The 27,958-nt window shown below is 66.8% G+C and overlaps 4 protein-coding genes across 13 annotated transcripts; 2 read left to right on the top strand and 2 right to left on the bottom strand.

The window, feature by feature from the left end:
- Nucleotides 1–6: 6 nt before the first annotated feature.
- LOC129129860 (espin) lies at nt 7–11,781 on the top strand. Of its 5 annotated transcripts, XM_077190240.1 has the most exons (15): nt 7–410; nt 1,219–1,412; nt 3,620–3,806; nt 3,891–4,073; nt 4,156–4,287; nt 4,371–4,590; nt 4,663–4,940; nt 6,478–6,639; nt 6,718–6,892; nt 7,180–7,206; nt 8,413–8,558; nt 8,647–8,928; nt 10,951–11,030; nt 11,112–11,123; nt 11,218–11,781. In XM_077190240.1, exons 1-15 carry the CDS (start codon nt 117–119, stop codon nt 11,363–11,365), a joined length of 2,520 nt encoding a protein of 839 aa, XP_077046355.1. In that variant the 5' UTR covers nt 7–116; the 3' UTR covers nt 11,366–11,781. The 5 variants fall into 5 exon arrangements, with proteins under 5 accessions (XP_077046355.1, XP_077046351.1, XP_077046352.1 ...); XM_077190236.1 differs by having other exon boundaries at nt 4,371–4,940; XM_077190237.1 differs by lacking the exon at nt 7,180–7,206 and having other exon boundaries at nt 6,478–6,892.
- LOC143695666 (espin-like protein) lies at nt 8,939–10,573 on the top strand. The gene has a single exon (XM_077190241.1). The coding sequence runs from the start codon at nt 9,062–9,064 to the stop codon at nt 10,421–10,423; it is 1,362 nt and encodes a 453-aa protein (XP_077046356.1). The 5' UTR covers nt 8,939–9,061; the 3' UTR covers nt 10,424–10,573.
- A 245-nt stretch (nt 11,782–12,026) lies between the features above and the next one.
- On the bottom strand, nt 12,027–15,936 carry TNFRSF25 (TNF receptor superfamily member 25). Of its 3 annotated transcripts, XM_054647969.2 has the most exons (7): nt 15,540–15,931; nt 13,792–13,987; nt 13,579–13,689; nt 13,351–13,503; nt 13,177–13,261; nt 13,033–13,091; nt 12,027–12,948 (listed from the first exon to the last, which is right to left on the bottom strand). In XM_054647969.2, exons 1-7 carry the CDS (start codon nt 15,567–15,569, stop codon nt 12,347–12,349), a joined length of 1,236 nt encoding a protein of 411 aa, XP_054503944.2. In that variant the 5' UTR covers nt 15,570–15,931; the 3' UTR covers nt 12,027–12,346. The 3 variants fall into 3 exon arrangements, with proteins under 3 accessions (XP_054503944.2, XP_077046357.1, XP_077046358.1); XM_077190242.1 differs by having other exon boundaries at nt 13,579–13,987; nt 15,540–15,936; XM_077190243.1 differs by lacking the exon at nt 15,540–15,931 and having other exon boundaries at nt 13,792–15,500.
- A 166-nt stretch (nt 15,937–16,102) lies between these two features.
- Nucleotides 16,103–27,415, bottom strand: PLEKHG5 (pleckstrin homology and RhoGEF domain containing G5). 4 transcript variants are annotated; one of them, XM_077190231.1, is made up of 22 exons: nt 27,175–27,415; nt 25,356–25,432; nt 22,879–23,008; nt 22,598–22,700; nt 22,457–22,517; nt 22,260–22,351; nt 22,047–22,183; nt 21,822–21,970; nt 20,127–20,312; nt 19,786–19,956; nt 19,617–19,712; nt 19,472–19,522; nt 19,212–19,361; nt 19,024–19,134; nt 18,808–18,957; nt 18,602–18,739; nt 18,330–18,449; nt 18,096–18,228; nt 17,914–18,026; nt 17,680–17,834; nt 16,812–17,606; nt 16,103–16,706 (listed from the first exon to the last, which is right to left on the bottom strand). In XM_077190231.1, exons 1-22 carry the CDS (start codon nt 27,305–27,307, stop codon nt 16,697–16,699), a joined length of 3,261 nt encoding a protein of 1,086 aa, XP_077046346.1. In that variant the 5' UTR covers nt 27,308–27,415; the 3' UTR covers nt 16,103–16,696. The 4 variants fall into 4 exon arrangements, with proteins under 4 accessions (XP_077046346.1, XP_077046349.1, XP_077046347.1 ...); XM_077190234.1 differs by lacking the exon at nt 27,175–27,415 and adding an exon at nt 26,592–26,636; XM_077190232.1 differs by lacking the exon at nt 27,175–27,415 and adding an exon at nt 25,662–26,391.
- Nucleotides 27,416–27,958: the final 543 nt, after the last annotated feature.

The following is a 27,958-nucleotide window of genomic DNA, read 5'->3' as shown; positions in this document are numbered from 1 at the left end:
CCGGCGGGGCCGGGGGGCGGCGGGGCGGGAGCGCCGCACAGTGCCAAGCGGCGGCCGGGGCCGCCGGGGCCGGGGCCGCTGGGGCCGGGGCCACTGGGGCCGTGGCCGCCGCCGGGATGGCGCTGGAGCGGGCGCTGCAGGCGGCGCGACAGGGAGACGTGGAGGCGCTGCGGGGGCTGCGGGCGGCCGGGCTGCTGCGGCCGGGGCTGCGGGACGCCCTGGGCGCGTCCCCCGCGCACCACGCTGCCCGCGCCGGTCGCCTCGCCTGCCTCCGGTACCTGGCGGCCGAGGCCGCGCTCCGCGGGGACGCGCGGGCGCGAAACGGGGCCACGCCAGCCCACGACGCCGCCGCCACCGGCAACCTCGCCTGTCTCCAGTGGCTGCTCACGCAGGGGGGCTGCGGCGTGCAGGTGCGAGCGGGGGCGCGGGGGGCGGCGGAGGGTCCCTCGGTGGCGCGGGCGGCCGGGGAGGCGTTCCGCGGTCCCGTGTGGGTGGCTGTGGCCGCGGGGAGACGGTCACGCGTGGTGCTTCCAACCCTGCCGACAGCCAGCCGGGGTCCGTCCTAGCCGGCACGGGCAGGGCTCCGCCGTGCATAGAGGCCGGCATCCGACGGACCCGGAGAGTCCCCGGCATCCCGGAGGGGTTCAGCCGCGAGGGCAGCACATATTGCCCGGGGCTGCCGCCCCCTCCGGGGTTACACAACGGAGGGACCGCGGCGGTAAGCGGCTTGCCCCGGGGCCGGCCGAGAGTTAAAGACATGTGACGGCCGAAGGAAGAGGAGGCGGCGGGGCTGGGAGAGGAGATTAATCGGGAAGGAAGGGGTCAGCACGCATCGGCGACCTCCTGGCCAGGGGCCAGCGCTACCCGCGCCCCACCGAGCGCGGAGGGCGGACGGGCCGGCGGCACAGCGGGGCTCGGCGGCAAGTTCGCGGTTAGGGGCTCCCCGGCCGGTAGAACAAGGAGGGCATTGTGCTGCACTCACTGTGTGCGGACGCAGGCCCTTGACGGAGGCAGACACGCTGGTCCCACGGTCGCTCCAATGCTCTGTGCTCCTGCTCCAGCCCCGCTCCGTACGGACAGGAGCTCCACCCTGGCCGCCCCACCCGCCTGGCACCAGCTCCGGGCTGGGGGATGCCCCACGGCTGCCTGCGGTCCCCAACCCCCTTGCCGGAAGGGCTTGGTGCCTGGCACTGACAGCCGTCCCACTTCCTCCTGCAGGACACAGACAACTCTGGTGCCACCATCCTACACCTGGCAGCCCGCTTCGGTCACCATGATGTGATCGACTGGCTCCTCCGCTTTGGAGGCAGCGACCCCACGGCAGCCACCAACACGGGAGCGCTGCCCGTCCACTACGCCGCGGTGAAAGGGGATTTCCCTTCCCTGCGACTCCTCTTGGGACACTGCCCCAGGTAACGGCCCCCACTGCTGGCAGCGAGACAGGGTCTGCCGGAAGGTTGGCACCCACCAGCAGGAGAGGGGTTAGTGGGAGAACGGGGAGCCTGCTGTGGCCCCAACCCTCCCTCCAGCCACTGGGCAAGGTGCCAGCACTGGGGACGAATGCTGCAGCCACCCTGATCCCCCAGCTCCAAGGGCAACGCGGCCGCGTTATCAGGCTGGGCAGGCAGCTGCACCTTCTTTATGGCCCAGAAAGAAAGGGAGAAGAGGAGAGGGGCGAGCGCTGGCAGAAATATTGTCACTGGCCGCTGAGTCGGCTCCTGGCGCGGGGCGATAACACAGCCGCCTTTGTCCGCCCGCTGTTATGTAAATGGATTAGGCTGACCGCCGAGGAGAGGCTGCTCCCCGCTCCGGAGACGACCTTTCCGCTTGCCCAGGTCCGTGGGCATTGCTGGGCATGGCAGCCTCTCCCACACGGCTCCGTCCCGGCAGCATCCCCGCTTTTCCTCCTGAGCGGTACCTGGGGCCGGGCTGGTCCCCGGGTTACGTGGCACAGCAGCCCACAGGGCCCGCGATGCCGGGCCTCGCCACGAGGCTGCAGCAGGTGATTAGGTGGCCGCTAATCCGATTTCCTGTGGTGGGCAGAGGCCACTAGAAATAACCCACGGACCCAGCCAAAGCGGAGCCGGGGGGATGCGCTGTTGCTCCACATTGTCCCCGGAAGGCTCCAGGGTTGTGGATGAGAGGGATTGCACAGCTGTCCCACATCCAGGGAGTCCTGAGGCAGCGGGACGTGAACCAGCACTCGGCACTCCTCTGTCTCTGGGTGCCACAACACCAGAGCCCTGCATCTTCTTCTCCAGGCCGGGCCACAGAGATCCCTGGATCCCATGGCACTCACTGGCCAGAGCTGTCCCAGCCCCAGTTCTTTATCTCCTTGCCCCAGGTGTGCCAGCTTAGCCCTGAGCACTTCTGGGATTAACCCCTGCAGCCCAAGCCCAGCCCCAAACCAGTCACTGCTCCTGCTCGACGCCCACTGTGCCAGCCCAGGTGTGGCACGGCGCTCGCATTGCCTTTCACGCCGCTTGCCGGGGTTGTTCCGCTGCTGTCACCGCCTTCCCCCTGAATTATTTAGGGCTGGCCCTGCTCCCAGCCCTGCGCCTGCCCGGAGGCTCCGTTACAGCTGCGAAATCCAATCCCGGGTGCCGCTGCGGGACGCTCCCAGCCCACCTTCGCATCGCCCGCGGCAGCCGGTGGCCCAGCATGGGGGCTCAGCCATCTGCCAAAGCAGTTTAGCGCTGGTGCCCAAGTGGCTTAACCCCTTCCCAATTACTGAGAAACGGGAATCAGGGACTGACCCTGTGCCCGTGCTCCCGCTGTCTCCTGCACCCCAGTCTGCAGCTGCCCCAAGCCCCATCCCCAGCTCGGGGAGCACCCAGGGCTGTGCCAGCCTGGCACTGCTGGGCCATGGGGCAGGCACTCGGTGGCACGGCACGCAAGGCACAGCGGGAGGGAGTGCTGGCCACAGCCCGTCTCACAGTTACAGGGATCAATTATTTAGGGCCTGCGATCGTTGCGATAACAGAGCAGAGTATTTATTGCTCTTCCTTTTTTAAATATTCAACAGGTTTGTTTTTTTTTTTTTATAGAGCACTTAATAAAACAGCTTCCTGTGGGGTCGGGAGGCAGGATGTGGGGTGTGGGATGCAGAATATGGGTCTGTGGGGTAAAAGATGCAGGATTCAGGATTTGGGTTGCGGAATTTGAAATTCACAATTCCGTATGAGAGACACAAGGATGCCAAGGCCTTTTGGGGGACACCAGCACCCAGCAGCTGGGCCGGGCAGCGCCATGGTGCAGGTTGGCCTTTCCCCGCCGGCTCCACGGCCGGTGCTGTGTAAGCAGCTTACTTTAAAATACGACTAAATTGCAGTGTCCAAAAACAGCCGGAGGAAGGAGCTTAGCCTAAGCAGGCTGATTAACTTAGTGACCTCCCGCTGCAGCTGCAGCCACCGCAGCAGCACGGGGACCTATGGGAAGCCATGGGGTGGCCAGCTCCCGGCCCTGGCACTGCCCTGCCTGCCCACAGCTGTTTCCCCTGCACCTGCCCATGTTCCTCGTGTCCCACAAGCCCCCATGTCCCTGTATCCTGCCCGCCCCTTCTCCCAGCCCTGGCAAGTAGCAGTGGCCACAGGTGACGGGCGCTGTGCCCCACTTGCAGTACGCTGAGCGCCCAGACCAAGACGGGGGCCACCCCGCTGTACCTCGCCTGCCAGGAAGGCCACCTGGAGATCATCCAGTACCTGGTGCAGGACTGTGGGGCTGACCCCCATGCCCGGGCTTACGACGGCATGACCCCACTGCACGCCGCCGCGCAGATGGGCCACAACACTGTCATCGTATGGCTGGTAAGCGCTGTCCGGGCATGGCACGGCGTGGTGGCACGGCGTGGTGGCACAGAGCCCCAGTGCTCAGCCCGCCTGCCCACACAGATGAGCTTCACGACGGTGAGCCTGTCGGAGCGGGATGCTGAAGGAGCCACAGCCATGCACTTTGCTGCCAGCCGTGGCCACGCCAAGGTGCTGAGCTGGCTGCTGCTGCACGGCGGGGAGATCACTGCCGACGGCTGGGGCGGCACGCCGCTGCACGATGCCGCCGAGAATGGCGAGCTGGAGGTGGGTGCTGGTGGCCAACAGGGTGTCAGGGCAAGGGGGGGGCCTTCCTTCCAGCCCTGCCATGCACCCCCACTCTCCCCAGTGCTGCCAGATCCTGGTGGTGAACGGTGCCGACCTCAGCATCCGTGACCAGGATGGCTACACAGCAGCCGACCTCGCCGACTACAACGGCCACAGCCACTGCGCCCAGTACCTGCGCACCGTGGAGAACATGGTAGAGGGATGAGGGTGTGGGGAACACACAGGGATCACCAGGGCCTCCCCACCCCTGCCCTGACCCCTCGGCTGTGCCAGCAGAGCGTGGAGCACCGCGTGCTGTCACGAGACCCCTCGGCGGATGGGGAATGCCGACAGCCCGACTCGGGCATGTCATCGCCCAACACCACGGCGTCGGTGCCCCAGGCGCGCTTCGAGGTGGGCTCCCCTGCCAGCACCCTCTCCAACTACGACTCCTGCCACTCCAGCCAGTCCAGCACCGGGGAGAAGAGGGGCGGCCCCCCAGGGGCCCCCGCCGCCCGTGAGTGCGGGGCCAGGGGGCGCGGGGCGGGGGGTGCGGGTCCAGCCCCCCCTGACCCCCTGCCCTGCGCAGGGGTGCCTGAGCCGGCGCTGGCGGACATGCAGGCGTACATGGACATGCTGGACCCTGAGATGCGGCCACGGGGCCGGGGCCCAGCAGGCGAGGGTCCCCCGCCGCCACCACCCCCTGCCTTCCCCCCACCGCCACCCCCACCCCCCAGCACCCGGCCACCCCCGCCACCCCCTGGCTACCCTGCACCTGCGCCCCCCGCTGCCCCCCACACCGCTGACATCTACGTGCGGGCCAAGAACAACCTGCGGCATGTGGAGAGCCAGGCGCTGCGCCGAGAGGTACGGCCCCATGCACCGTGTCCCCTGCACCATGCCCCAAACACAGCAAAAGGGACATACCACCCGGGAGGGACATGCCACAGGGCAGCCATCCATCTGAGCAGTTGTTGCCTGCACTGGGAGGGGACAGCCCCGGCTGGAGGCCACATGCCTGCAACCCTGGCATGCACTGGGGGGGATGGGGCTCAACCAGCAGCGAGGATGCAGCAAGCCGGGGTCAGTGATGCTCTGGTGGCTTCATGGCACTGGGTGGGCCATGCACTGCTGCACTGGCTGGGGCACCCGGCAGCACCACGCCATGGCAGCCGCGCCCATGCGGCCCGGCGATACCACAGGCACCATGCCGAGCTGGGCGTGGGCAGCTGCGCAGGCGGTAACCCGAGCGGCCGGCTCCGGTGTCGCCCGCGCCACAGGTGTCGGGTGGCACAGCCAGCGCTGCCAGGAGCTGAGAGGGCTCAGCCAGGCGTGCACAGGTAAGAGGGGTGCAGCCCTCCATGGCGGGCTGGGGGGGCATAAGGATGCAGTAGGTTTGGGGCCGTCCTGACCCCCTACTATGGCTCTCGCCACCTCACTGGGGACAGGATTCTGGGCATGGTCAGGACACTGGCAGAGCTCAACGCTCTGGGGAACAGGGCACATGGGATGGGGGGCTCAGCAGAGCAGTGTGAGCCAGGCACGTGGTGGGTTTGGGACCCCACAGTGCTCATTGTGCATGGCCTTGGCTCTTTAGTGCTTACCGGAGTAATGGGCTGCCTTGGGGAGGTGTGAGCATGTGGCAGAGCGGTGCCACAGTGGTGTGGGTGTCCCATGAAATGGGGCTCAGCGGCACAGACCCTTGTGCCAGACCGGGGCTGGGACTGCCGGAGTGGGAGCCAGGCTTGGCACAATTCCCATGGCAGCTGCAGTAGGAAGCACTGAGCTGACGTTTGTTGACTTAGCTGGGACCGGTGGCGGTGGCAGAGAGCAGCCGGGCTCACCGGGAAAAAGCCATGGGTGGAGGTGGCATCGGGGAAATGCAAATAGTGGGGCCCCAAGCAAGGGGAACAGGGCTATGCCACGATGGCACCTCAAACCCAGGCAGCAGGCACAGCCCCCTGCAGCGCAGCACTCGGCAGCACAACTCGCAAAGCCGCTGTGGAATGCGCCGGGGTGAGCTGAGGCTGCGCTGCTTGAGAGCCCTGTTCAGAGGGAGGTTTGGAAGCCGGCCCCAGCCCCGCGCGGGATAAGCTTCCTGTAATCCGCGGGGCTGGGGCTCGGCACTCCTGTTCCCAGGGGGTTATCCCGGGGGAGGCTTGGACAGGATCCTGGGCACAGGCTATGGGGTCACAGTGCCAGGCACTGATGCCGCACGCTGCCAACATGGCACGCAGCCCCTGGTAGAGCCGTTTGCCGAACAGACCCCAGGGCATGCACCCGTTGTCCGTCCCAGCTCTGCATCTGCCCCAAGGCAAACCGCTGGCACAGTCCTACTCCACTACAGCCCTGTGCCACGGTCACAGCCGGGCACGGCGGGGCTGAGGTGGGCTCCCCATTGCAGCTGGCATCGCGTGACAGCAGCCCCGAGGGCCTGCGCCGGGCCGACTCCAGCAGGCGGTCAAGGAATTTCGGCAAACAGCCGAGCACCGGTGACTACTACAAGCACCTGGGGCACGTCGTGGCCGAGCAGCCAGGCCCCCAGCGAATGGCGCACACCGAGGAGGTGAGCCCTGCTCCGCGAGCCTGTGCGCAGCTCAGTGGCACGGGCACCGAGCAACGCCTGCCCATGCTCCCTTTCCAGGCCTCACCCATCTCGGCGGACACCATGAGCAATGGGGAGAGCAAGTCTGGTGCCGAGCTGCCGCCTCCACCGCCGCCCCCGCCACTGCCCGACACCGCCTGCCCGACGCCCCCACCGCCGCCCCCACTCGCCGAGACTCCCGCCGGCCCCCGCCGCTCCTCCTCCTCTACGGGAAGTAAGTGGCAGGGTGCGGGGTGGGCACGGGGAGCGATCCTGGGCACTGTCCCGTTGGCTGCACTGTGGCATTGACCTCCTTGGCTCGTCTCCTCCCGCGGCACTTGGGCCGCGCGGCTCCTGACAGCCTCTCTGTCCTTCTCTCCTCCGGTGTCGGCGCGGGGGCCCCCACGCCCGCTCGCCCCTGCCTGCTCTCACTGCTGGCCGCTTCTCTTCTCTCTTGTCTCGCGGTGGCCAAATCCTTCCTCTGCCGCGCGCCCCGCGCCGCCTCTCTGCTTCTCTCCCTAGGAGGAAAGGCGCTCAGGCAGATGAAGAGTAAGTACCGCGGCCCCACGCTCCTCCCTGCTCAGAGGGTGCCCTGGCGGGGGCACAGCCGGACAGGCCCTGTGCCGCACCCACGGGGCATCGATGGCATCGATGGTGACAGCTGGGGGCTGCCACCTGCCCGCGGTGCCGGGCCCTCGGTGCTGCGCGTCGCCGGTGCCACGCGGGACGCCGAGCGCCGGTGCGGGGCTGCCGGAGGCGCCAGGGCAGGGCTGGCAGGGCCGGGCAGAGCCGGGCCCCGCACACAGAGGGCCTTTGTTCGCGCTCAGCCGGCCGGCGTGACCCCGCCACGTGAGCGCACCGGCCGCTCCCCCGCCGCTGACTGCAGCCCGCGGGCTTGGCCGCTGCTCGGCGCCCGCTTTATTAGCGCCGGCTCCCGGCACCGGGGGGTCTCAGCCGGCGCTGGATGGCAGCGCGAGCGTCCCGCTGGGCCCTCAGCACCCGCAGCCCTCTGGCTCCGGCGTGGCGCGGCCGAGCGGGGCGAGCTGCGGGCGCCGGCCGCGGGGAGGGGGCTCTGCCTTGGCACGGTACCATGGGCCTTTAGGGACTCACGCATGGCTGGCACGGACGGTGGGTGCTCGCGAGGCGGGCGGCATGAGCAGTGGGAAGAGCATCCTCGGGGTGCGGGTGCCACGCAGCCCTTTGGGCACTGGGCTGGCAGGGAGTCTGGCTCAGGCTGTCGGTGCATCGCTGCCGGGAGATGCCAGGGGAGTGTAGGAGCTGTCCTGCAGTGGCAGGGCTGCCACCGGACACGGAGCCGTCCCTCCAGAGGCTCTCTTCTGTTGCAACATAGAACCTCGGGGGCATGGAGTGGCATTCGGGGCTGGGGCCAGGCTGGGACCCTTGCAGCTGAGTGTTGGGGTGCTGCTGCAGCAGGGTGCCAGGACCCTGTAAACTGCTCTTGGAGTGCTGGTCTTACAAATCTGTGGAGCTGGGGTGCCAGGCTGTTGAGTGCTGGGGGGTTGCTCCACAGGGGTCTGATGGACCCAGGAGTTTGGTGATGTGCTGCTCCTGTGGACTGCTGAGCTGGGTGTCTGGATGCTGCTTCAGGGGTGTTCCAGGGGCTCCTGGATGGCGTGGAGGGGAGCAGTCAGCCAGCCACCCCTCCACCCCCCTACCCTGCGAGCTGGTGGGGGATTCACAGGGGCAGGGAGATGGTGCTGGGGGGTGCTTACTGCCCCTTCTGCCTCCCTTCAGGCACCAAGTCCTTCAACATGATGTCCCCCACCGGCGACAACTCGGAGCTGCTGGCCGAGATCAAAGCTGGGAAGAGCCTCAAGCCAACGCCACAGAGCAAAGGCTTCACCACTGTTTTCTCCGGCAGCGGCCAGGCAGGGGCCAACGTAGGTGGTGATGGGGGCCAGGGGAGCCGGTGGCGCGGCACGGCACAGCAAGGCAAGTGCCCACCGCCCTCCCTCCCTCCTTCCACAGGCAGAGTCGCCAGTGTCCTCCCCGTCACCCACCAGGACGCCCACCCCGCCGGCCACCCCCGAGGCTGCTGGGCCGCCACGCTGCCTGGCAGGGGGCTCTCCGGAGCCGGTGCTGAACGGGAGCTCACCGGTGCCGGCAGCAGGCGCTGGGGCAGCGGCGGAGGTGGAGGCGCTGGTTCCCAGCCAGGACGAGCACGGCCGGCCCATCCCCGAGTGGAAGCGGCAGGTGATGGTTCGCAAGCTGCAGCTCCGCATGCAGGAGGAAGAGGAGCAGCGGCGCAAGGTAGGGGGGGGGTCCCTCGTGCTGCGGCGGCGAGCGCGGCGCGGGCACGGCCCAAGCAGCTCAGGACCTGGCGAAACGGCGTGCGTGGCATTGCCTCTGGCTCCTAATTGGGCTGGGGGACCACCCTACCTGCATGCAGGGGTGTCACACCCCGGGGATGCCACACACGGCGGCAGCGGCACGGGGGGCGTGCGGCATGGCCTCAAGAGCCCCTTTGCCCTCTCTCCCGCCGCAGCCTGGGAACCGCTCGCCGCCCCTGTGCCGGCGCGGGCCGCCTGCCCGCGGGGGCGTACCGGGACCCGCCGGGCAGCCGATGCGGGAGGAGGACGTGCAGCACCTGGAGAGGCAGCTGGGGAGCCTGCGGGTGATGCACGAGGCGGGGCAGCCGCTTCCAGGGGGGCCGGAGGAGGAGCTGCTGCCACTCGTGCCGCTCTCCGCCCCCCCGGCACCCCGGCGCTTCGCCCTCGCCCACCAGGACGCGCCTGCCCGCGGCAGCCAGTCCCCCCCGCTGCCGAGGAGCGCGGCCGCACCGCCGGCCACCCTGAGGGGCCGGGAGGGCCCTGGGGCGGGGGGAGCAGGGGGCGGCCCCGGTGCCCAGCACGACGCCCGCAGCGAGATCCTGGGCTGCGGTGTGTCTGTCCGCAGCCTCAAGGCCAACTACGAGGGGCCAGGGGGACCCCCCGCGCCTTCCCCCAGGGTCACTAAGCGCAAGCGGGTGCAGCCCCCTGGTAGCACCCGCCGGCCCATCCTGGAGGAGGAATACGGGGATGGGGCGCTGCGGAGGAGCAGGCCAGCGCTGCCAGAGCCGAGCAGCCCACATGAACGCACCAAGGGGTGCAAGGAGCGCACAGTCTTCCTCTTCCTGGAGCACTGGAAGAAGCGGGCACTCTCGGCAGTGCCCGGGGAGGAGCGGCCACGGCGGCCGGGGAGGCGGCGACCGGCAGCGGGGCGGCTGCTTGCCCGCTGGAGGAGTGTTGCCCGCCGGGTCCCAGGGCGTCAGATCCGGCGGCTGAGCCGCACCACGGTGCTGTACTGGCCCCAACACTTCCTGCCCTACGTCGGCGGCTCGCCCATGCCCCACGACAGTCTCCCGCTCGACCTCTTCATGCTGGGTTACTTCCAGCTGCTGGAGATGCCCCTCAGCCCCGAGGAGCGGCGCTTCCGCCACCTCCTCTGCTACGAGATGTTTGACCGCCTGGGCAGCCACAGCTGGCACCGCGTCCGCCGTTTCCACCGCACTGTGCTGGAGCAGGTCGAGGCTGGCCACCGCCACTGGCTTGACGGCTTTGAGGACCTCGTGCAGGAGTTTTTTGGGGATGACCCCGTGGCAGTGGTAGAGAGCCTGGCAGAGGCCCCCACCATGGCCTCGGAAGGGCAGGGGGCAGCAGTGCCAGTACCGGAGCTGGGAGAGTTCAGCGAGGAGGACGTCTGCCGCTTCATTGACCGCAGCTTCTCCTTCTGGAAGGAGAAGGAGGCAGAGATGTTCGACACTTGAGTCCAACGGGATGCTGCAGGCTGTGCCAGTGGTGTGGCATGGGGCAGCAGCAAGCTCAGGGGACAGCTGTGGGCTGGTGCCCGGGTGCGCTCGCCGGCCTCTGTGGCTCGTGGTGCAGCTGAGCTTGGCAGAAGGCTGGGCGCTGTTCTGCGGCCCCGGGCCGAGGTTGCCGTGTGTGCCGCTTGCCGTGGCTGTGTGTTGTGTGGGAGGCGCAGCGGCGGGGCTGCGCTCCCCTCTGGTGTGGCGTTTGCGGTGCCGGGGCAGTGTGGGCCCCCGCGTGTCGTGCAATAAAGCTGTGGTGTGCTGCAAGGGCTGGCCACGCCACGCGCTCCTTCCTCCTCCCGGCGCCGGCGGAAGGTGGGCACCGAGGGCCGCGTCTGAGAGCCGTGCGCCGGTGAACGCCACCGGTACCGTGCCACGGAGGGCGCTGCCAGAAGGATGTGGTGCCGCACACCAGGATGATGCTGCGGCCCCACGGTGCCGGCAGCGAGGGCGGGCAGTGCCGGTAACTCGGCTGTCTGTTGCAGGAGAAGGAAGAGGAGGCGCGCCTGGCCAGCATGCCGGCCTGGAGGAGGGACATCCTGCGCAAGAAGCTGGAGGAAGAGAGGTGAGCCAGGGTCGGGGGATGCCGCAGCACCCGGTGACTCCCGCGGCTCTACTAACCCCACTGTTCCCTTTGCCTTCGCAGGGAGCAGAAACGGTGAGTGCAGCAAGCCCCTTCCCTGGGTGGGCGGGCACGGCGGCTCCCGCGGCTCTGGTGACCGCGGCGCCCTGTGCCCTCTGCTGCTAAGCAGGAAAGAGCAGGAGAAGCTGAAGCGAGAGGAGGAGGAGAAGGAGAAGGAGCAGTCGGAAAAGCTAAGGACTCTCGGGTACGATGAGACAAAGCTGGCGCCCTGGCAGCGACAGATCATCCTCAAGAAGGGGGACATAGCCAAGCACTAGCCACGCCACACCGCATCCTGGCTCTTCGCAGCAGGAGGAGACTGGCAGGTCCTCCCATGGACCGCGACATGCTTCGGCACCCTCCTCTTGCCGTGGATGGCCACATAGCCCAACCCAGAGAAGCCCCCCCCCACCGCCCCAGGCACCCGTAGCCCCCCCTACCCCCACATCCCGCTGCCGCCAGCCCACCGCTACCCCGTGCTGCCCGTTGCAAAGCGAGCGTGGGACACGCGGCTCCTTGCTCCCCGCCCGGCTCGGCCGCTGCGGCCGGGCTCACCGCACGCCCCGCTGGCACCACTCGCCGTTGCAGAGCGCTCGCCCTCACTACTGCCCCTCCAGAGCCGCTCAAGGCCAGCTTCCGGCTCACCTCTGCCCAGACCGCCTGCCTTTCCAGCGATTAAAACGATAAACCCCGCCAGCAGTGCCCCGCGCCTTCCTGGGGCTCCCCACACCACCCCCCACCCACGCCATGCTCGCTGACAGCGGTGCCCCCTCACCAACATCGCCACAAGCACCCCGACACCCACACTGCCTGCATCTCTGCCAGCACCCACATTCTCTGTCGCCTGTGGTTGCCACATCACCAGTGGCGGTCCTGGGGCCAGCAGTGCCCTGGTGCCCGGCTGACACAGCCTCGTGAAGAAGGGCGGGGGCTGGCGGATGGAGAACACACCACTTTATTGGGGAGGGGGAAGGAGCGCCCGGCAGGGGCAGCCTTGAGAACTATCCCATGGGTTCGGGTGGGCTCGGTGCCCGCTCGTCCCGCGAGGGGCTGGGCAGCCGACGTGCTGGGGCATGGGGTCCTCCCCGGCCCTGGGGGCAGGAGGACATAAATAGAGGGAACAGGCAGGTGGGAAGGGGACATAAAACTGACATAAAATGTCTACTCGGCATAAGTAACAATACTTAGGGGTATGGCTGGGTGCCCAGTGAGATGTGGAGGTGTCGGGACCTCCCTGTGCCACGGTGCTGACGCTGGGGTCAGGGTCCCGCGGGCAGACTCTGGCGCAGTGCCTCAGCACAGCCAGCCAGCTCCATGCGCTCCAGGGCAGCAAAGACGTGGTCCAGCGTGGCACTGGTCTGCTGGCACCAGCGCTTCAGCATCTCGTACTGCTGGTCACGGATGTGGACCACCTCCAGCTCTACCAGCTCAATCTCTGCCTCCCGCAGCTCCAGCATCCTCATGAACTCCTTCCAGCGCCGCACTGGCACCACATCGATGACGGCGTAGAGCTGGCTGCCCTGCAGCAAGGCACCACGGGGCTCCGGGGGGGCAGAGGGCTTTCCTTCCTCGCTGGGTGGCTCACGCAGCAAGGCCTCCTGTTTGAAGCTCTTCTTTGCTGTGCCAGTGCCACGCTCTGTCTCCTGGGGGAAGTATGGCTGGGTCCAGCACGGGTTGTGCCACCTCCAGGCACTGACCTGGCACAATGGTGTGGTTGCAGCCCCTGGCATTGAGGTGGCAGCCTGTGCCATGGGGTGGGGACCACCCCCATGCCGGAGCCTCTTCCTCTTGTGGTAGATGGCCAGGGCACCCAGGAAGAGAGGCCCGGTGAGTCCCAGCAGGATGTACTCCAGACCTGAGCCTGAAAGGAGGAGCAGGAGCATTGCCATCAGCTGGCCAGCACAGCGACTGCACACCACCAACCCTGGCCCCATTGTCCCCATACCTTTGTTGTTGCTGCCGCATGCTTGCTGGCATTCTTTGCCACACGTGTCCACGGTGCGCCTGCAAGGAGATGGGACCCATGGGTGCCGTGCTGTGCCATGCCACGGGCCCCACATGCATCCCTGGCTGGAGGGTCAATGCTTACATGTGACACGGCCGGCATTCATCACCCTCTCTGTAGAAGTCAGGCTTGCAGCTGCTGTCACAAAGGGCATCCTGCACCTCTGAGCCTGGGGAGAGGGTGGGAATGAGGCAGGGTGGCACAGCCAGAGGTGGCACAGCTGGCAGGTTGTGCCATGGGGCAGCTGGCAGCACTCACAGGGTCGCTGGATGAGGCGTCCGGTGCAGGTCTGGCACTTCTGGCAAGAGAATTCGGTGCACGGCGGGTCAAGGCAGACACGGAATCGGCCGGGCTCACAGCCACAGGCGATGTTGCTGGTGGCCGAGCAGTTGCTCAGCACACTCTGGAAAGCTGCAGAAAGCAGGCAGTGAGCAGCTGAGCACGGCACTGCATAGCACGGCACGGTGTGGTGTGGTGCCAGCTCACCGTGTTGGTCACACTCGTAGCAGGCCTGGCACTCGCTGAAGGTGTTGGGCTGGGTGCGGAAGGTGCCGGCAGGACAGGGGTCGCACACGCAGGCGTCTTTCAGGAATGTCCCTGCAGGGACAGTGGGGTGACAGGGAGCACGGCCGCCTGGAGCAAGGCACCTGCTGTGCCACGGTGTGCTGTGCCATGCCGCACGGACGGGGCAGCGCTCACCTGCGGGACACTGAGGGCAGCACTGACGAACAGTCTCCACCCAGTGCGTGCCGTCAGGGCACTGGCGTCTGTCCGTGTGTCTCCTCAGGCGGAGGAGTGGCTGCACCAGGACCCGCTGCCTTTGCAGCACGTCGCGGTCCCGCCACCCTGGGGGCTGCGATTCGCTGGCTGCCAGCCACAGCGCTGCCAAGGTCACCTGCAAGCAGGGAGAGAGCAGGGCTGCAGGCAGACCGGTTGCTCCAGCAGCCTCGCACCCGTGGGGACAGCTCTCACACCTGCTCATGCTGGGCTAGCAGAGCCAGAGCCGTACCTGCAGCTGTGTGGACAGCGGTGCCTGCGCAAAGCTGAGCGGCTGAAGCCGCGGCCCTCCGCCCCAAAGCCGCGTGGGTGTGCTGCCCCAGGGCTGGGAATGCCCCGCGGCAGCCCCTGTGCTCTGCTTTCTCCGCAGTACACGAGCAAGCAACTTCCTGCTGGCACTGTGGGGGCCACTGTGCCACAGCCTGTGCCCATGGGGCTGCCAAGGTGCCCCCGTGTGCTCTGCAAATGGTGCTTCCATGCTGGCTGGGGAGCGGCACCGAGATGCTCGATAGCCTGTGCCAGCAGGACCCTGCCATGTCCCCAGGGATGGGGACCAGTAAGTCAGGCACACGGACTGCTGGTGGTGCCAGAGATCGCTGGCTTAGGGAGGCGTCGGTAGCCGGGCGCGTAGGGGTTAACGCTGCCAGCTTTGACTTTCCTGGGGTTTATCTCCCTCACAGAGGAGGTGATTTCCTCCCCGAAAGGAAGCCGTGCCTGGCTCAGCTCTCCCCGATGCTATCGCTCCCCGTTACGCGCGTCCCAAAGTAGGTCACTGCTCCCCCGCGGGGTGCCAGGTGCTGTCCGCAGGGCAGCCCTGCTCCCCTGGAAGCCCCGGTGGGTGCAGCCAGCGGTGCCCACGCTGACACCCCTTCCACAGGCCGGGCCGGGGGCTGAGAGGGCCGTGGCACTGACAGTGTGGGCAGGGAGCCAGGGGATTCCTCGCTGGGGGCTGGATTTCCCAGCCGTGATGGCCCCGATTACGGCAGTTGAATCATTTTCTACTAAACCCGCCGCCACCGGCAGACTGGAAACCGCGCTGGGCCGCCCCGCTCGCAGAGCGCTGCCGGCAGATCCGGGCGGGTGCCTCAGTCCCGGCTGGCAGCGGCACATCTGAGTCACCGCTGAGGCACGACCGTCCCCAGCGGGGCCCTGCCCGCGCACCCCGCCCGCAGACGGGCACTGCCTGTGCCCAGCGCGGGGAGAAGGTGCCCGGTGGGCACGGGGCTGGCTCCGCGCTGCGGAGCGCCACCGCCGCCGGGGCCGTGCCACCGCCTCTGCCCCCCGTAACGCAGCCGCCGCTGTCGGTGCCGGGGTTGGCACCCGAGCCCCGAGGGCAGCTGCCCGCGCTCTGTGGGCACAGCCACTCCCCAGGCACTGCCCTGCCTGCAGCCCCAGGACTGACCCCACCCTTCCCACGGCCGCATCCGCTCTGCGGCCGGGATCTTCACGGCCGGTGGCCCCCGCCGCGGTCACGCCACACCGCGAATGTTTTGGTGCAGCAGAGCCCAGCCCCGGCTGTTAGCCAGCGGTCTAAGCGGTTTTGGCGAGCTTGGCACTGGAGTGAATCCATCTTCCTCCCTCCCTCCTCCAGACCCGTTACGGCCACAGCCGTGGGACACCCCACAATTGGTGCCAGCGCTCCGTGGGACCCCCCAGGCCACCGCACTCACCCAAGCCACCCCAGGGCAGCAACACTTCATCCTTGTGGCCGATGCGGCTGGGTCATGCCGGGGCGCTGAGGGGAGCGGGCCGCAGGTGCAGGGGGGTGTCGGGGCAGCTCAGTGCCCGGGCAGGGTGCCCCGGCACCCCACGGCTGCCGTCAGCAGCACGCGACGCGTGGTGAGTGAGCGCCAGCCCTCCCCAGACAGGCTTTTACACCCAACCGCAGCAGGAGGAAATGCTTTTTTGGAAATGAGTCCAGGGGGTATGAAACCACATGACGGGAGCGCTGGGCGCGGGAGGGACCTGCAGTGCCTCGCTGCAGACCCGGCCGCCGCCCTCCCTCACCCGTTAGCGGGGGTGGCGGGGGTGGCAGGGCGCGCAGGCTACGTGGGGAGCAGTGCATCCCCGTCCCAGGGCTCCATCCCCACCCCGAGCTCCAGAACGGGAGGCTGGAACTGGTCCCATTCCCTTTTTGTCTCTCCCGGAGGGGGCTCTCTCAGCCACGCTGCACCCACCCAGGTGATGCCCAGCCTTGGGTGCTGCTGAAGCCAAAGGAAAGGAGAGGCAGACGTGAGCGTGCACCAGCTGGTTTTATTGCTCAGCTGGGACGTGGAGTGCAGCTTAGCATGGGGGGGCAGCCGGGGCTCCGGCCACCGCGCGTGTCCCACCGTGTCTCCCACACTCCAGTCCCAGGTGCTGCCATCCACTGCCAGCCCACAGGGCAAAGCTGCCCCAGCCCTGCACCATCCTCTCCTGCCACCAGCCCCAGCCTCCTCCCTGCACTGTCCACAGCACCGTGCCACCGGCACCACGTCCCTCTCAGCACCTTCCCCACTCACCGCTGCCGACGTCGTCATCCCTTCCTCGCCTGCAAGAGCTGACCCACAGTCTCCCACAGCCACCCACAGCCCCAGGGCCCCCTGCCCGACAACTCTCATGTCTGTGGACAAGGGGTTCAGCACAAGCCACGTGCCATGTCCAGCCCTGCACCACCGTGCCCAGGACATGTCCTCGCCAAGGGGACTGGTCTGCATCCCCATCCATGTCCCCACCAGCGTGGCCTCCCAGTGCCTGCTCTGCCCGGCCCCGGCTTTACGCTACGGTTAGAAGCAGGAGAAGCTCCTTGGTACATCCGTGCATCTGTCCTTTTCCATGCCAGCGGCTCTCAGACCTCCCTGCAAGACACAGAGTGGGGAGAGAGGCTTTCAGCACTGGGACTCGGTCCCTGGGAAGCCCCTGGAAGGGCTGGGGCACCCCCAGAACAGGCAGCCTGTGCTTACGAGGCCGTCAGCGTGGAGTTGAGCAGCAGCGTGGTCCGGATCCGGTACAGCTGCGCCAGAGTCAGCTTGCGGTGCTGCGCCGCCTGCGGGTCCGAGAGGGTCCGGCGGGCAGGGGGCTGGGGGTCGCGCCTGAGCCCCCCTGGGAGGGATGCTGGGCTCTCCGCTGGCTCCTCTGGCTCTGAGAGCTCTGATGTGGAGCTGCCGCTGCTGCCGGGGGCAGCCTGAGGTGCAGGCTCTTGGCTAGTCCGGGGGGAACCAGCACAGATGTCAGAGAGGCTGCGGCTTTGGCTCAGGGGGCCTGGGGAAGTGGGGGACAGGAGCTGGGGCAAGCTGGCCTCCGACTTGGACTTGAGCACCCTGGCCGGGCAAGGCAGGAGCTGCACGGGCGTCCGGCGGCGCAGCCGGGGCGAGCCCGGCCGTGGGGCAGGAGGGGCCAGGGAGGGCTCCTGCCCCTCCTCGGCCGTCCCCTCGGGCTGCTGGCCAAAGTCCCGCAGGGAGGCAGGTGAGAGCGTGCCATAGGCGCTGTCGATGGAGGACGAGCGGCAGCCGCTGCCTGGGGAGGCCACGCCGTGGGGCAGGGGAACAGGCAGGGCACCTGCAGGCAGCTCCTGCGTGGGGGTATCGGTGGAGGTGGGGGTCTCCACAGAGGTGCCAGTGCCGATGGAGGTGCTGGTGCTAACAGAGGAGCCATCCGAGGTTGAGCTGAAGGGTCCTGCGTCCCAGTCTGGGGAGGAGAGCTCGTCGCCACCCTCTGCTGCCACCATGGCAAGCGTCTCGGTGGAGCCGTCGGATGGGCTGTGGAGGCAAGAAGGTGAGGAGGGGCCTGTGCCAGGCTGGGGGTGTGCAGGTCCCCCCTCCTGCTCCCTACCACTGCTGTGAGTCCGGGCTGGTGCTGCTGTGGTGTAGGATGGTAGGTGAACTGGCAGCTGAAGTACCACTCTCACCATCATCCTCCTCATCCTCCTCGTCCTCCTCCTCCTGCTCCTCCATGCGCCGGCGCTGCCGCAGCCTCTGCAGCAGGTTCTGGGATGGGGGTTTGTCAGTGAGGAATGGGGTGTGCACAGGGAATCTACGTGTCCCCCACCCACCCGTGTGCCCTCACCTGGGCATTGCGCACTGCCTCGACCCAGCTGCGGCACAGCTGCCCACTGCTCTGGAAGGTGTAGGCGGCCACGGCACTGCCCAGCTCGTTCAGGTAGATGAGGAGGAAGGAGCCTGTGGGCAGGGGCTGTCAGCAGTGTCCAGGGACCTCCCTGTAGTCCCCCTTATGCCCAGTGCTCTCACCTGGGTCTCTGAGCTCCCGGCAAACAACTCTGTCCACCAGCAAGGGCTGCCGGATCACCTTGGTGCGCTCAGCCTTCTTGAAGGGCTTGGTGATGAGGAAGAGGTCAGTGAAGAGGAAGCAGTAGACGTCCATCTGAGGATGAGAGTGGAGCCATGGGCACCAGTCAGTGCAGTGAGTGAGGATGGGTGGGCAGGGGCCGGAGCTGAGCCCTCCCTGTCCCCTGCAGTCCTCACCTTGCTGTCTTTACCTTCCCGCATCCTCAGGCTGCCCTCGAGGAGGAGCTGCCGGGTGTCCTCCGGGGAGGTGCCGGGGATGGGGGCTGTCAGGTCCAGCCTCAGGAACTCCTTAAGCAGCTGCCAGAAACCCCCAGAGTCGGCATGGGGTGCATGGGGTAACATGACATGGGTGGCATAGCATGAAGTGACACAGGGTGGCACAGCAGTGTGGCAGAGGGTGGCATTGAGTGGCATGGCATGAGATGGCAGCCCCACCATGTCCAGCCTACCTTGTCCACCTCGTCTGTGCTGCCCTCCACCACCTCATAGGCATCAATCCGGCTGAGGATGGCATCCAGGCGCTGCCGCTCCTGCCGCTGGCGCATCCGCGAGTTGACGTCGTTGATGAAGCGTTCCACGGAGCTGATCTGTGCCAGGAGAGGTGGTGGGTTTGAGGGGCCACCAACCCTGCTGCCCCTCACCTCTGATCCCTTACCATAGTGGTGATGGCATCACGGGCGCGTGGGTCATCCGTCTTCTTCAGGATAGACTTGAGGAGCAGCGGGTACTTGGTGAGGCGCTGGTGAGGTTTCACCAGCATGTCGCTCAGCTTCAGGCGGCTGCACTGCTCCTGCTTCTCAGCCCACTGTGGCAGCCAGGCATTAGCACCAGCCCCAGCCCTGCCCCAGCCCCAGCCCCAGCCTCCCCTTACCGTCACATAGGTGCGGAAGAGCTCGCTGTCCCGCAGCAGGGTCCGCATGTACTCCATGCAGCCCTCCTCCTCCATGCAATACCGCACATAGGGCTTGAAGAGGGACCCGAACTGGGGGACACGAGGCAGTCACCATGCAGCACACGGCATGGCGTGGCTGCCTGCTGTGGCATGGCATCCCCACTCACCATCTTGAAGCCATCGAGGAAGTCAATGGGGTCCAGCAGTGCCCCAGTCCGCCGTGCCTTGGCCAGCACTGAGGCCATGACGCTGCGCCACAGCTTGCAGTGCAGCCGGATGATCTCCCCGATGTTGCTGAAGAGCCGCTCGGCATCCACCTGTGGGGGTGAGGTGGGCAGCGCTGGGGAATGGCACCTCGACCCTGCAGCATGGCGAGGCTGAGGACCCATCCCTGAACACCCTGTCCCCTGCAGCCCCCTCCACTCACCTCACAGAGCAGCCCTGACTCCTGCAGGTTCACCAGGCAGGAGAGAAAGAGCTGTGGGGAGGGAATGGAGAGGCAGTGAGCTGCAGCCACAGCCCCCAGCCACAGCCCCCAGCCCCAGCACAGTGCAGTAGCTGCCAACTCTCACATCAGTGATGACTTTGAGGTTCCGGATGTAGGTGGCCTCTGTGTGCAGCAGCTCCCAGATGGCTTCCTGCTGGTGGCACTGCCGGCGCGACAGGACCTGCCAGGCTGAGCGTCAGCGCTGTGCCAGGGCCTGGGCACAGCCCCTGAGGCTCCCCAGGCACTGTCCCTACCTCTGTGCCCTGGATGATCTGCTGCCAGCTGTCCTCCAGAGTCAGCCCAGCCTCGTCCCCATCCTCCTCCCAGGAGTCGCGGTCAAAGCGGAGCTGGGGCGGCAGCTTGGGCAGCCCGAAGGTGCTGTAGGCGTGCAGCCTGTTCACCAGCTGCTCCAGCTTCTCAGTCTCCTGGACAAAAGCAGGGGACAAAGCTGGGCGGGGGCCACTGGGCATGTCCCACGGACCACCTCAGCCTGCCTGTGGAACGAGGGTCTTGAGCCACAGGGGGACCCATCCCAGGTGCCCAGCATAGCCACAGGCAGTCCCCACACCCCTCCCCATGCCTGCATCCCACCTACCCGCCCGAAGGAGCCCGTGCTAGTCCCGGAGCCAAAGAAGCCACTGAAGCGGCTGGCAGCGCGGTTCTTCCAGGTGTCAGTGCCATTGGTGGGCAGAGAGCTGCTGCTGTGCAGGGCTGGCTCGGGGCTGGGGATGCTGCTGTCCCCCAGGAACTCTGTTATGTTCTTCCTTCGCCGTCCTGGAGCCTGCAGTGAGGACAGCCAGTGTCCCCAGGGTCAGTACCCAGCCCTGCGGCCAGGATGGGGACAGCGGCCTGGCTGACCTGAGCACCGTGGGACAGACGGACACCCCGGGCAGTGGGGTCCCCCGGCCAAGCTCCCCTGCCCGCACTGACCTGCCTACCTGCATCCCGGGGGTGCAGGGCCCCGGGGATGGAGGACCCCGGGTGCTGCCTGGCCAAGCCCGGCCGGCCATGGACAAGCGGGCCCAGCAGCGGGGGGGGCTCAGGGCATCCCGAGGGTCGCAGCCCCCGGCCGGGCCGTCCGTCCAGCCGCACTCCCGGCTCGGACCGCAGAGCCGGGGCCGGGCAGGCTGTGGCCGAGCTCCTCCGAAACAAAAGGAGGTGGGGCCAGCGCCGAAAACCTAATTTCCCTCCTCGGCAGATAAGCTACCAGAGCTGAACAATTCACCGGCGGAGATCAAAGCCCCCCGGCTGGCCGCAGGAGCTGGGTCACGGCCAAGCGGCTCCCGCCGCCCCGGGCAGCGCTGCAGCGGCTGCTCCCTGCGTGTCCCTGGGCTGTGCTGGGATGCGGCCGCTGCCATCTCCTCACCGGGGCAGGGTCGGGGCTCCCTGCCGGCCACCAAGCCCTGGGAAGCGGCATGCTGCTGCCACCGCCGCCAGCACGGCCCCACACCCCGCCACGTCCGCAGAGCCAGGCGGCAAGAGCTGCTCCGGGCACCTTTGCCATTACTCACTGCGCTGCCGCTTCTCCAGACGCCCCGGCTGTCACCAGCCCCATCGCCTCGGGGCCACTTGGGACCCGCCTGTCCCCAGGAAGGGAGTCGGGACCGAGACCTCCATAGAGGTGCCTGGTTGCCCTCTCGCCCCCTGGCCCTGCTAGAGCCTTGCCGGTCCTGCAGCCAGGCGTCATAGTGCTGGACACGGGTGGCCACTAGCCCCGGCCAGGCAGCCAGGTTGCCGCCCTCAGGGCCTGCTGGCACAGCACCGAGCACCGTGTCCCCCTGGCGGGACCCTGCAGAGTTTCTCCCTTCAGGCCTGGCACCCTGCTCCCATGGGAGCAGCACCCAGTCCACGCCTTATCTGGGGCCAGGGTCCACGGGGCAGGACAGAGCTGCTGTGCTCAGCAGCTGCCAGCAGCAGAGAGGAGGGCCGGTGGCCAGGGCGAGTCCTGGGGCCAGGGTGAGTCCCAGGGCTGGGTGGCACCGAGCAGCAGCAAACACTGGGGCCCCCAGGGCTCCTGTTTGCCTTTGCTTTGGTGCCAGCCTGTACCTGGCACAGCCAAAGGGCTGGTGCTGCTGCTTGAGCTGCTAGACTGCCATGGTGGAGCCAGAACAGCACAGCACAGCCAGCATGGAACAGCCAGGAGAAAAAGTGGGTCTTGGGGACTCCAGGGGGATCTTCAACCCACACTATACATGGACCATCTTTACCAGAAAGAATGGCTATGGGGGATCACACATTCTGTCATCCCATCCCCAATTCCTCCCTCCCCAGAGCTAGCACTGGCACTCACCAGGCTCTCAGCGCCCTCCCGGCGTCCTGGCAGCGGCTCCAGCACTGGCCCAAGGAATGCAGCACTGCTGGCAGGGTGCAGGATGGGCAGGCTGGCTGACCTGGCATCTCGCACTGCCTGCTCCACCTTCAGCTCATCCCCAGGCTTGGCTGTGGGAGCATCAGGTTGTCAGTGTCCCCTGGGAACTCTGGAGCAGCCAGGCCTCCCTCGGGGCCCCCTCAGCACCTTTCACCCTCAGGTAGTGTCCCCCGAAGCGAAACGCCTCAAACTGCAGTGACAGCGGCGTGTGCGACTGGTCCAGGTAGATGTCCACCTTGCCCAGCTCAATTGCCTTCCTCTCAAAGACTGGCAGCAGCACTTCCCTGCAGGATACGAGCCCTACATTTGTCTTTGCATCTCTCCCCACATTGTCCCTTGTCCTGTCCCCAGCAGACTCACCCCAGCGACTTCTTTTTCACAGCTGGCACGATCTCTGCCTCGATGTCGATGCTGAGGTCAAACTTCAAGGTGAAGCACTCCTTGCTGGGGTCCTGGGGGCAGGGGGCAGCTGCTTGCCCAGGGGTCCCTCCCTCCCTCCCACCAGGGCCATCCTGCTGCCCTGCCGAGTGCCCCAGGGAGAGGAGCCGGTGCCTTACGTCCGTGTGCCTGCGCCAAGCCTTCTTCTTGGGCAGCTTCAGCGCTGAGCTCTTGCGCTCCCTGCGGGCACAGGGAGGGCAGGGTGACAGGGATGCCGCGGGCTGGGGCGGCACACGGGCTGTGCAGGGCTAGGGGCTCACCCTCTGCTCTCTGCCGGACCCTCCTCCTCCTCCTCCACATCAGAGGGAGGGCTGGTGCGCGGGGGGCACGAACGTGTGGACATGTTGCGGGCCAGGATGGAGCCTGCAAAGGGGCATCGAGCTGGGCTGTGACAGCTCGCCCAGCCCCGTGCTGCCTCCCGCTGCATCCCACTCCCATCCCCGAGCTGCACCAGCCCCAAATGCACTCCATCAGTCCCGTCCCATCCCTGCTCCGCCGCAGAGCCGCGGGGGCAGCGGTGCCACAGCTGGCTCGGGCTCACCTTGCGGGGACAGGTCGAAGCGGATGTGGCCATCGAAGTGCATGGCGCCATGGAGGCGGCCATCGCAGAGCTCACACAGGCTGAGGGGGCCGCTGCGGCTCAGCTGCCGGCACTCGGCGTGGTGGCATTCCTGCGGGGACACCAGCCCGTCAGGCAGGGCCTGCCCGGGGCCGCAGCTGTGGCGCGTTCACAGGAGGGATGGGCAGCACCACGGGCAGCAGGGTCCCCTCCGCCAGCCCCAACTGCAGCTGGCACATTGTTCACAGGGAATGCTGAAGCCAGAGCGGGCACGGGGAAAGCAGCATGACCAGGACATGGCCGTGTGGCAGTGGGTGCTGTAAGGGGGTGATGACACGGGGGGTTCTGTCCCACAGAGCCCCTCCCTGCTCCACCGCAATGAGCAGAGACCCTGGGACACCTGCACATGCCGAGGCTTGGACAGGGAGCTGCGGGACAATCACCTGCACCGCGGCACCAGCACCTCAGCAGAGACCCGGGAGGCCGCCCTGGCACCCCCCAGCCCCTTTGTGCTGACGAGAGCCGTGTCCCCGTGGCAGGACGGAGGAAGCGAGCGTCTGCAGGCAAACAATGCTCGAAGCCGGCGGGTTTCCTCCGATTGTGTGCGGCCACGGCCGCGGCCCCAGCCCCTCCAGGCATTCACAGCGGGTTATTTTTAAACCCCCGGCCAGGCCCCCAGCACAGTGCACAGCCTGTGTTCTCTGGCCAGTGCCCTTCTCACTGGGGCTACTACTGGCCCCGCTCCTGGGGATTGTGGTGCTGCCGGCCACTGCCAGCAATTCCTACTGCACCGCTGACACATCCCCATCCCTGTGTGGGACCCCCACCTCCACCCTGCCCACGGAGGGGTGCGAGGGTGCTGGGAGGAGGCGGCCCTGCCCGGGCTTGCCTGTAGAACTCCGCGCTGCTGCTGCGGAGAGGAAGCGCCTGTGCAGCTCCAGCCGCCCCCACTTCCTGCCCTCCTTCCTCCCGGCGCTGCTGAGGTCAGCGCTGACGCGCTCCCACCACCCGCGCTCCCTCCGAGGGGCCGCTGGTCCCTCTGCAGCACCCCCTGCCATCCACCAGTGTCCTATCGCAGGTCTCGACACAGCCTCAGCACACCCTGTACCCTCAGCCCTCCTCCGCTGCCACCATGTGTCCCACATCGTGGCCATCGTGACACCTGTCACAGACACATAGTATGAAAAAATCCTTTCCTTAAGATTTTTTCCTCCTGAGAAGCTGAGAGGCCTCAAGAACAAAATGTAAACAATGGTTATCTGCCGCTGTGGAATGCAACAAGTAGATCTGTGATTAGTCTCATGTAGTTGTTTCTAATTAATGGCCAATCACAGTCAGCTAGCTCGGGCTCTCTGTCCGAGACACAAGCCTTTGTTATTCATTCCTTCTTTTTCTATTCTTAGCTAGCCTTCTGATGAAATCCTTTCTTCTATTCTTTTAGTATAGTTTTAATATAATATATATTATAAAATAATAAATCAAGCCTTCTGAAACATGGAGTCAGATCCTCATCTCTTCCCTCATCCTAAGACCCCTGTGAACAGCATCACAGACACCTGCATGTGGGAGTATGGCCGCAGGCTGCAGGCAGTGCCCGCAGCTGGCACCCATTCAGTGAGATCCCCTGGGACGCCTGGCAGCCGCCCCAGAGGGATGCGGGGCTCCTCATCCCCCTGTGCCAGCAGCTCATCCCTGGACTCAGCCCCACAGGAGGGGCCAGGCGGGATGGCCAAACTCCTCTGCCCACTCCGGGATCAGCTCCTGATCCGAGCCCCAGCAGACGTCCCTCAGCAGGTGCCTCACAAAGCGAGGGGGATCAGGATCCTGCACCGTGACACGGCAGGATGAGCCCCCAGCCCGACCCGTTCCCCCTGCCCACCCCCCGCTACCTGCCAGGCACCATCAGGGGTCGGGTGACAGCGGCGGGGTGGCCTCAGTCGCTCCCGGCAGCCCCAGCTGCGCTCCTGGGCAGCTGCAGCCCAGTGCCACGTGTGCCCCAGCAGCACCGGGCCTGCCAGCCCGGCGTGCAAACACAGCACCGGCACACCCCCGGTGCTGTCCTGCCTGCTGCGCTGGAGACACCGCCCGCGGCCCCGCGCTGCAGCACCCGGGCACTCGCTGCGAACCAGGGCGTAGGTCCGGCCCGGCTCTGTACGGCCGGAGGGAGAGAAAGGACCTTAAATCTGCCCTGGCTTCACGTTAGCGAGCAGGGGAACAGACGGGCTGGAGCGGATTAGCCCGAATCACGGCAGCTCGGGGAAACGCGTAAACCGCCGCTGTGCCGTTAAATGCCAGCAGGACCCGGACACCAGCAGGGAATGCGCGCCCGGCACGGCACGCCAGGGGCTGCCGACCAGGGCAGGGGCCCTTCAGGGAGCGGCGGGTCGGGCAGAGCTGTCCGCTGCCCCTTCTCACCCCCAAGACCCGGGCAGCGGCTGTCCCCACCCCGCAGGACCCACCTTGGCCGCCCTCCTCTCTCCGGCGCAGTCGGGATTCTGGCAGTGCAGCACTGTCTCCTCTTCTGGGCACGGCTCGGCTGTGGAGAGAGTAGGGTCAGTGCCTGGGAGCCGTGCTGAGCCCCCTCCGGGTCCGTGCTGAGGCCCCCACACCAGGAATCCCGGGTTTCAGAGCTCGGCAAAGCAGTCGGGCTCAGCCCGCCCCACAGCTCGTCCAGGGGAATGAAGCCCCAAGAGCCAGTAATGCCACGGTGACAGAATCCAGCACCTCCTGCTCAGCACCCCAGGGTACAGGATGAGGACACGGACCTGCCCCAGCTCCCCTTGGGCTGGCACAGCGTGGGGCTGCAGCAGCAGCACTAAATCTGCCGCTGTCAGCCCCCAACGGAGCTTAGGAGCCACTTTAAGCTTTGACAGTTAAATCGGCCTTAGGGACAAATCCTATTTTGAAGGCTTTTGTTATGTGTCGAACCTAATCGTTTAAAAATAACAGACTCCGGGCTGCTCGCAGCGGCAAACGAGCAGTACAGACACCCTCTGGCTGGACAGCCCCGCTGCAGGCAGGGATGCACCGTTGGGAAGCTGCTGCCGAGGATGTGGAGAGGCCAGATGGCACGGCTCTGCCACAATGGCACGGCTCTGCCACAATGGCACGGCTATTACACCAGCCCAGCGGCACAGGGACTTCCCCGCCGCACCGCTTCCATCTCCCGCATCCTTCCTGCCAACAAAAACAAGCATCCACGCCGACCCAAGAGAGACTGCGGCCAAGGCCGGGGTTAGAAACAGTCTGCGGGATAAAACAGTCTGCTTTTTGAGGCAGCACTGAAAAAAATGCTGCTTCTGCCTGAAGAGGGGGAAGCAACTCGGAATGGTGCTGGTTGCTCAAGCTCCCATTTGGGAGGCGATCCCGAGGCTGCTGTGGCACCATGGACGCTGCTGGATGCAGGAGCAGCCGGGCAGGGCTCAGCTCATCGCCCTCCGGGAGTAGGGCTGGGAGCCGGGTTAGGAGCCGGGCTGGGAGCCGGGTTGGGAGCCGGGTTGGGAGCCGGGGCCGGGCGCTGCCCCCGCGGCAGGAGCACAATGAGGCCTCTGTCCCCGCGGCCGCCCCGCAGCGCCCGCCGAGCTGGGCCGGCCCCCGCCCCCCGCCGCTGCCGTTTCACTTGACCTATCGGGAATAATAACGGAAACAAATAAGAAATTCTTTCATGCACCCAAGGGAAAGTTTCCCAAACTCACCAAAAACTAGAGGCTGGCCGAAGCGGCCGGCGGTGCCAGGGATCAGCCCCGCAGCACGGCCAGAGCCGCGTGGCCGCTCCCAAAAGCCGACTCTGCCCGCGGGTCACTCATGCACCAGGGCCTGGCACACGCGGGCTGGGAGCTCCTAGCAGGGAGCCCCGCTTTGGGGCAGAGGCAGGAGCGTGTCCGGGTCCCCACCAGACACTTCGAGGGCTGCAGGAGAGATCCTGTCCCCATCAGCTCCTCTCCTCCCCGCCCGGTCACCTCCTCCTTCTCCTGCTGCCGGCTATGCCATCACAGCCGGCGCTCCCGGTGACGGCAAACGAGTTTTGAAACCGGATCGTCCTTGCTGCAGAGCGCACGGCAGCGGCAGCCGGCTGCTTCAAAGGCCCGCCTGGGCCGGGGGGAGCGGCACGGGCCGGTTTGCTGAGCGCTCCCCAGCTGCACCTGCAGCATTCCCACGGCATCCCGGCGGCACCAGCAGCTTCTCCCAACCCCTCACCCTCGTTACCAGGGCTGGAGGCTTTGGGCGGCCGCGCTCAGCCACAGCCTGCCGGTTGCCCAAAGCCCCCCAGCCACCTACCCCCGAGCTCCTCGCTGACATCCAGGCTGGAGCTCCAGGAGAAGCGCTCCACTGCCCCGTACTCCAGCCCCGCCAGGCCGGGCGGCAAAGCCTCCAGCTCGTAGGCACCCCGCTTCCTCCAGTACAGAAACATCCTGGGCTTGCGGCCGGGGTCCCCCCGCAGCCGTGCCCGCCCCGACGGGGCCACCGGTGGGACTAACGGAGGGAGACCAGCTCTGGCTTTAAGAGTGGGTCCCGGTCTCTGGACAAGCGGTGCATTGACGCCGCCGGCGGGAGCCGCGGGGCGGCCGAGGGTGCTGCTGGAGGCTGCCCAGCGCCCGCGCGGGGGGCGCACAAAGGGCCTTTCTTCAGCCTCCTACAGACATTGCACAAATTTCACTTTCCACCGTCTATGGAAGACATTCGGCCACGGAGACAAGACGTGCTTGTGATGGAAAGAATCAGCATTAAGAAGGGGGCTGTTTGGCGGCTCTGCCGTCCGGCTGGCTTTTGAGGGGGCAGGAATGCGCCGCCCCGAGCTCCGGTTGTATCCCTGCAGCCGTGGGCACACGGGGGCCCCCAGCCTGCATAGGGAAAACCGATATTCAGGGGGATTTTCCTCCTGCTAATCCAAGAAAGCGCCAGATAGGGCTTAAACCCCACAAAGACAACAAAAGATGGCACCTTCATCCTGCCCCACGCAAAACTGCCAGGCCAAGACCATCCCAGCCTCTAAATTCATCACAGCATCTCCTCCCAGAGGCACCAGGTGCTTCTCAGAGTTTTGTTGCTTCCAGGCACCTTT

This window comes from Agelaius phoeniceus, chromosome 24 (genome assembly GCF_051311805.1).
Source record: "Agelaius phoeniceus isolate bAgePho1 chromosome 24, bAgePho1.hap1, whole genome shotgun sequence".
NCBI classification, from domain to species: Eukaryota; Metazoa; Chordata; class Aves; order Passeriformes; family Icteridae; genus Agelaius; species Agelaius phoeniceus.
The sequence above is the reverse complement of the archived record's forward strand: the minus strand, read 5'-3'. Positions and strand labels throughout refer to the sequence as shown.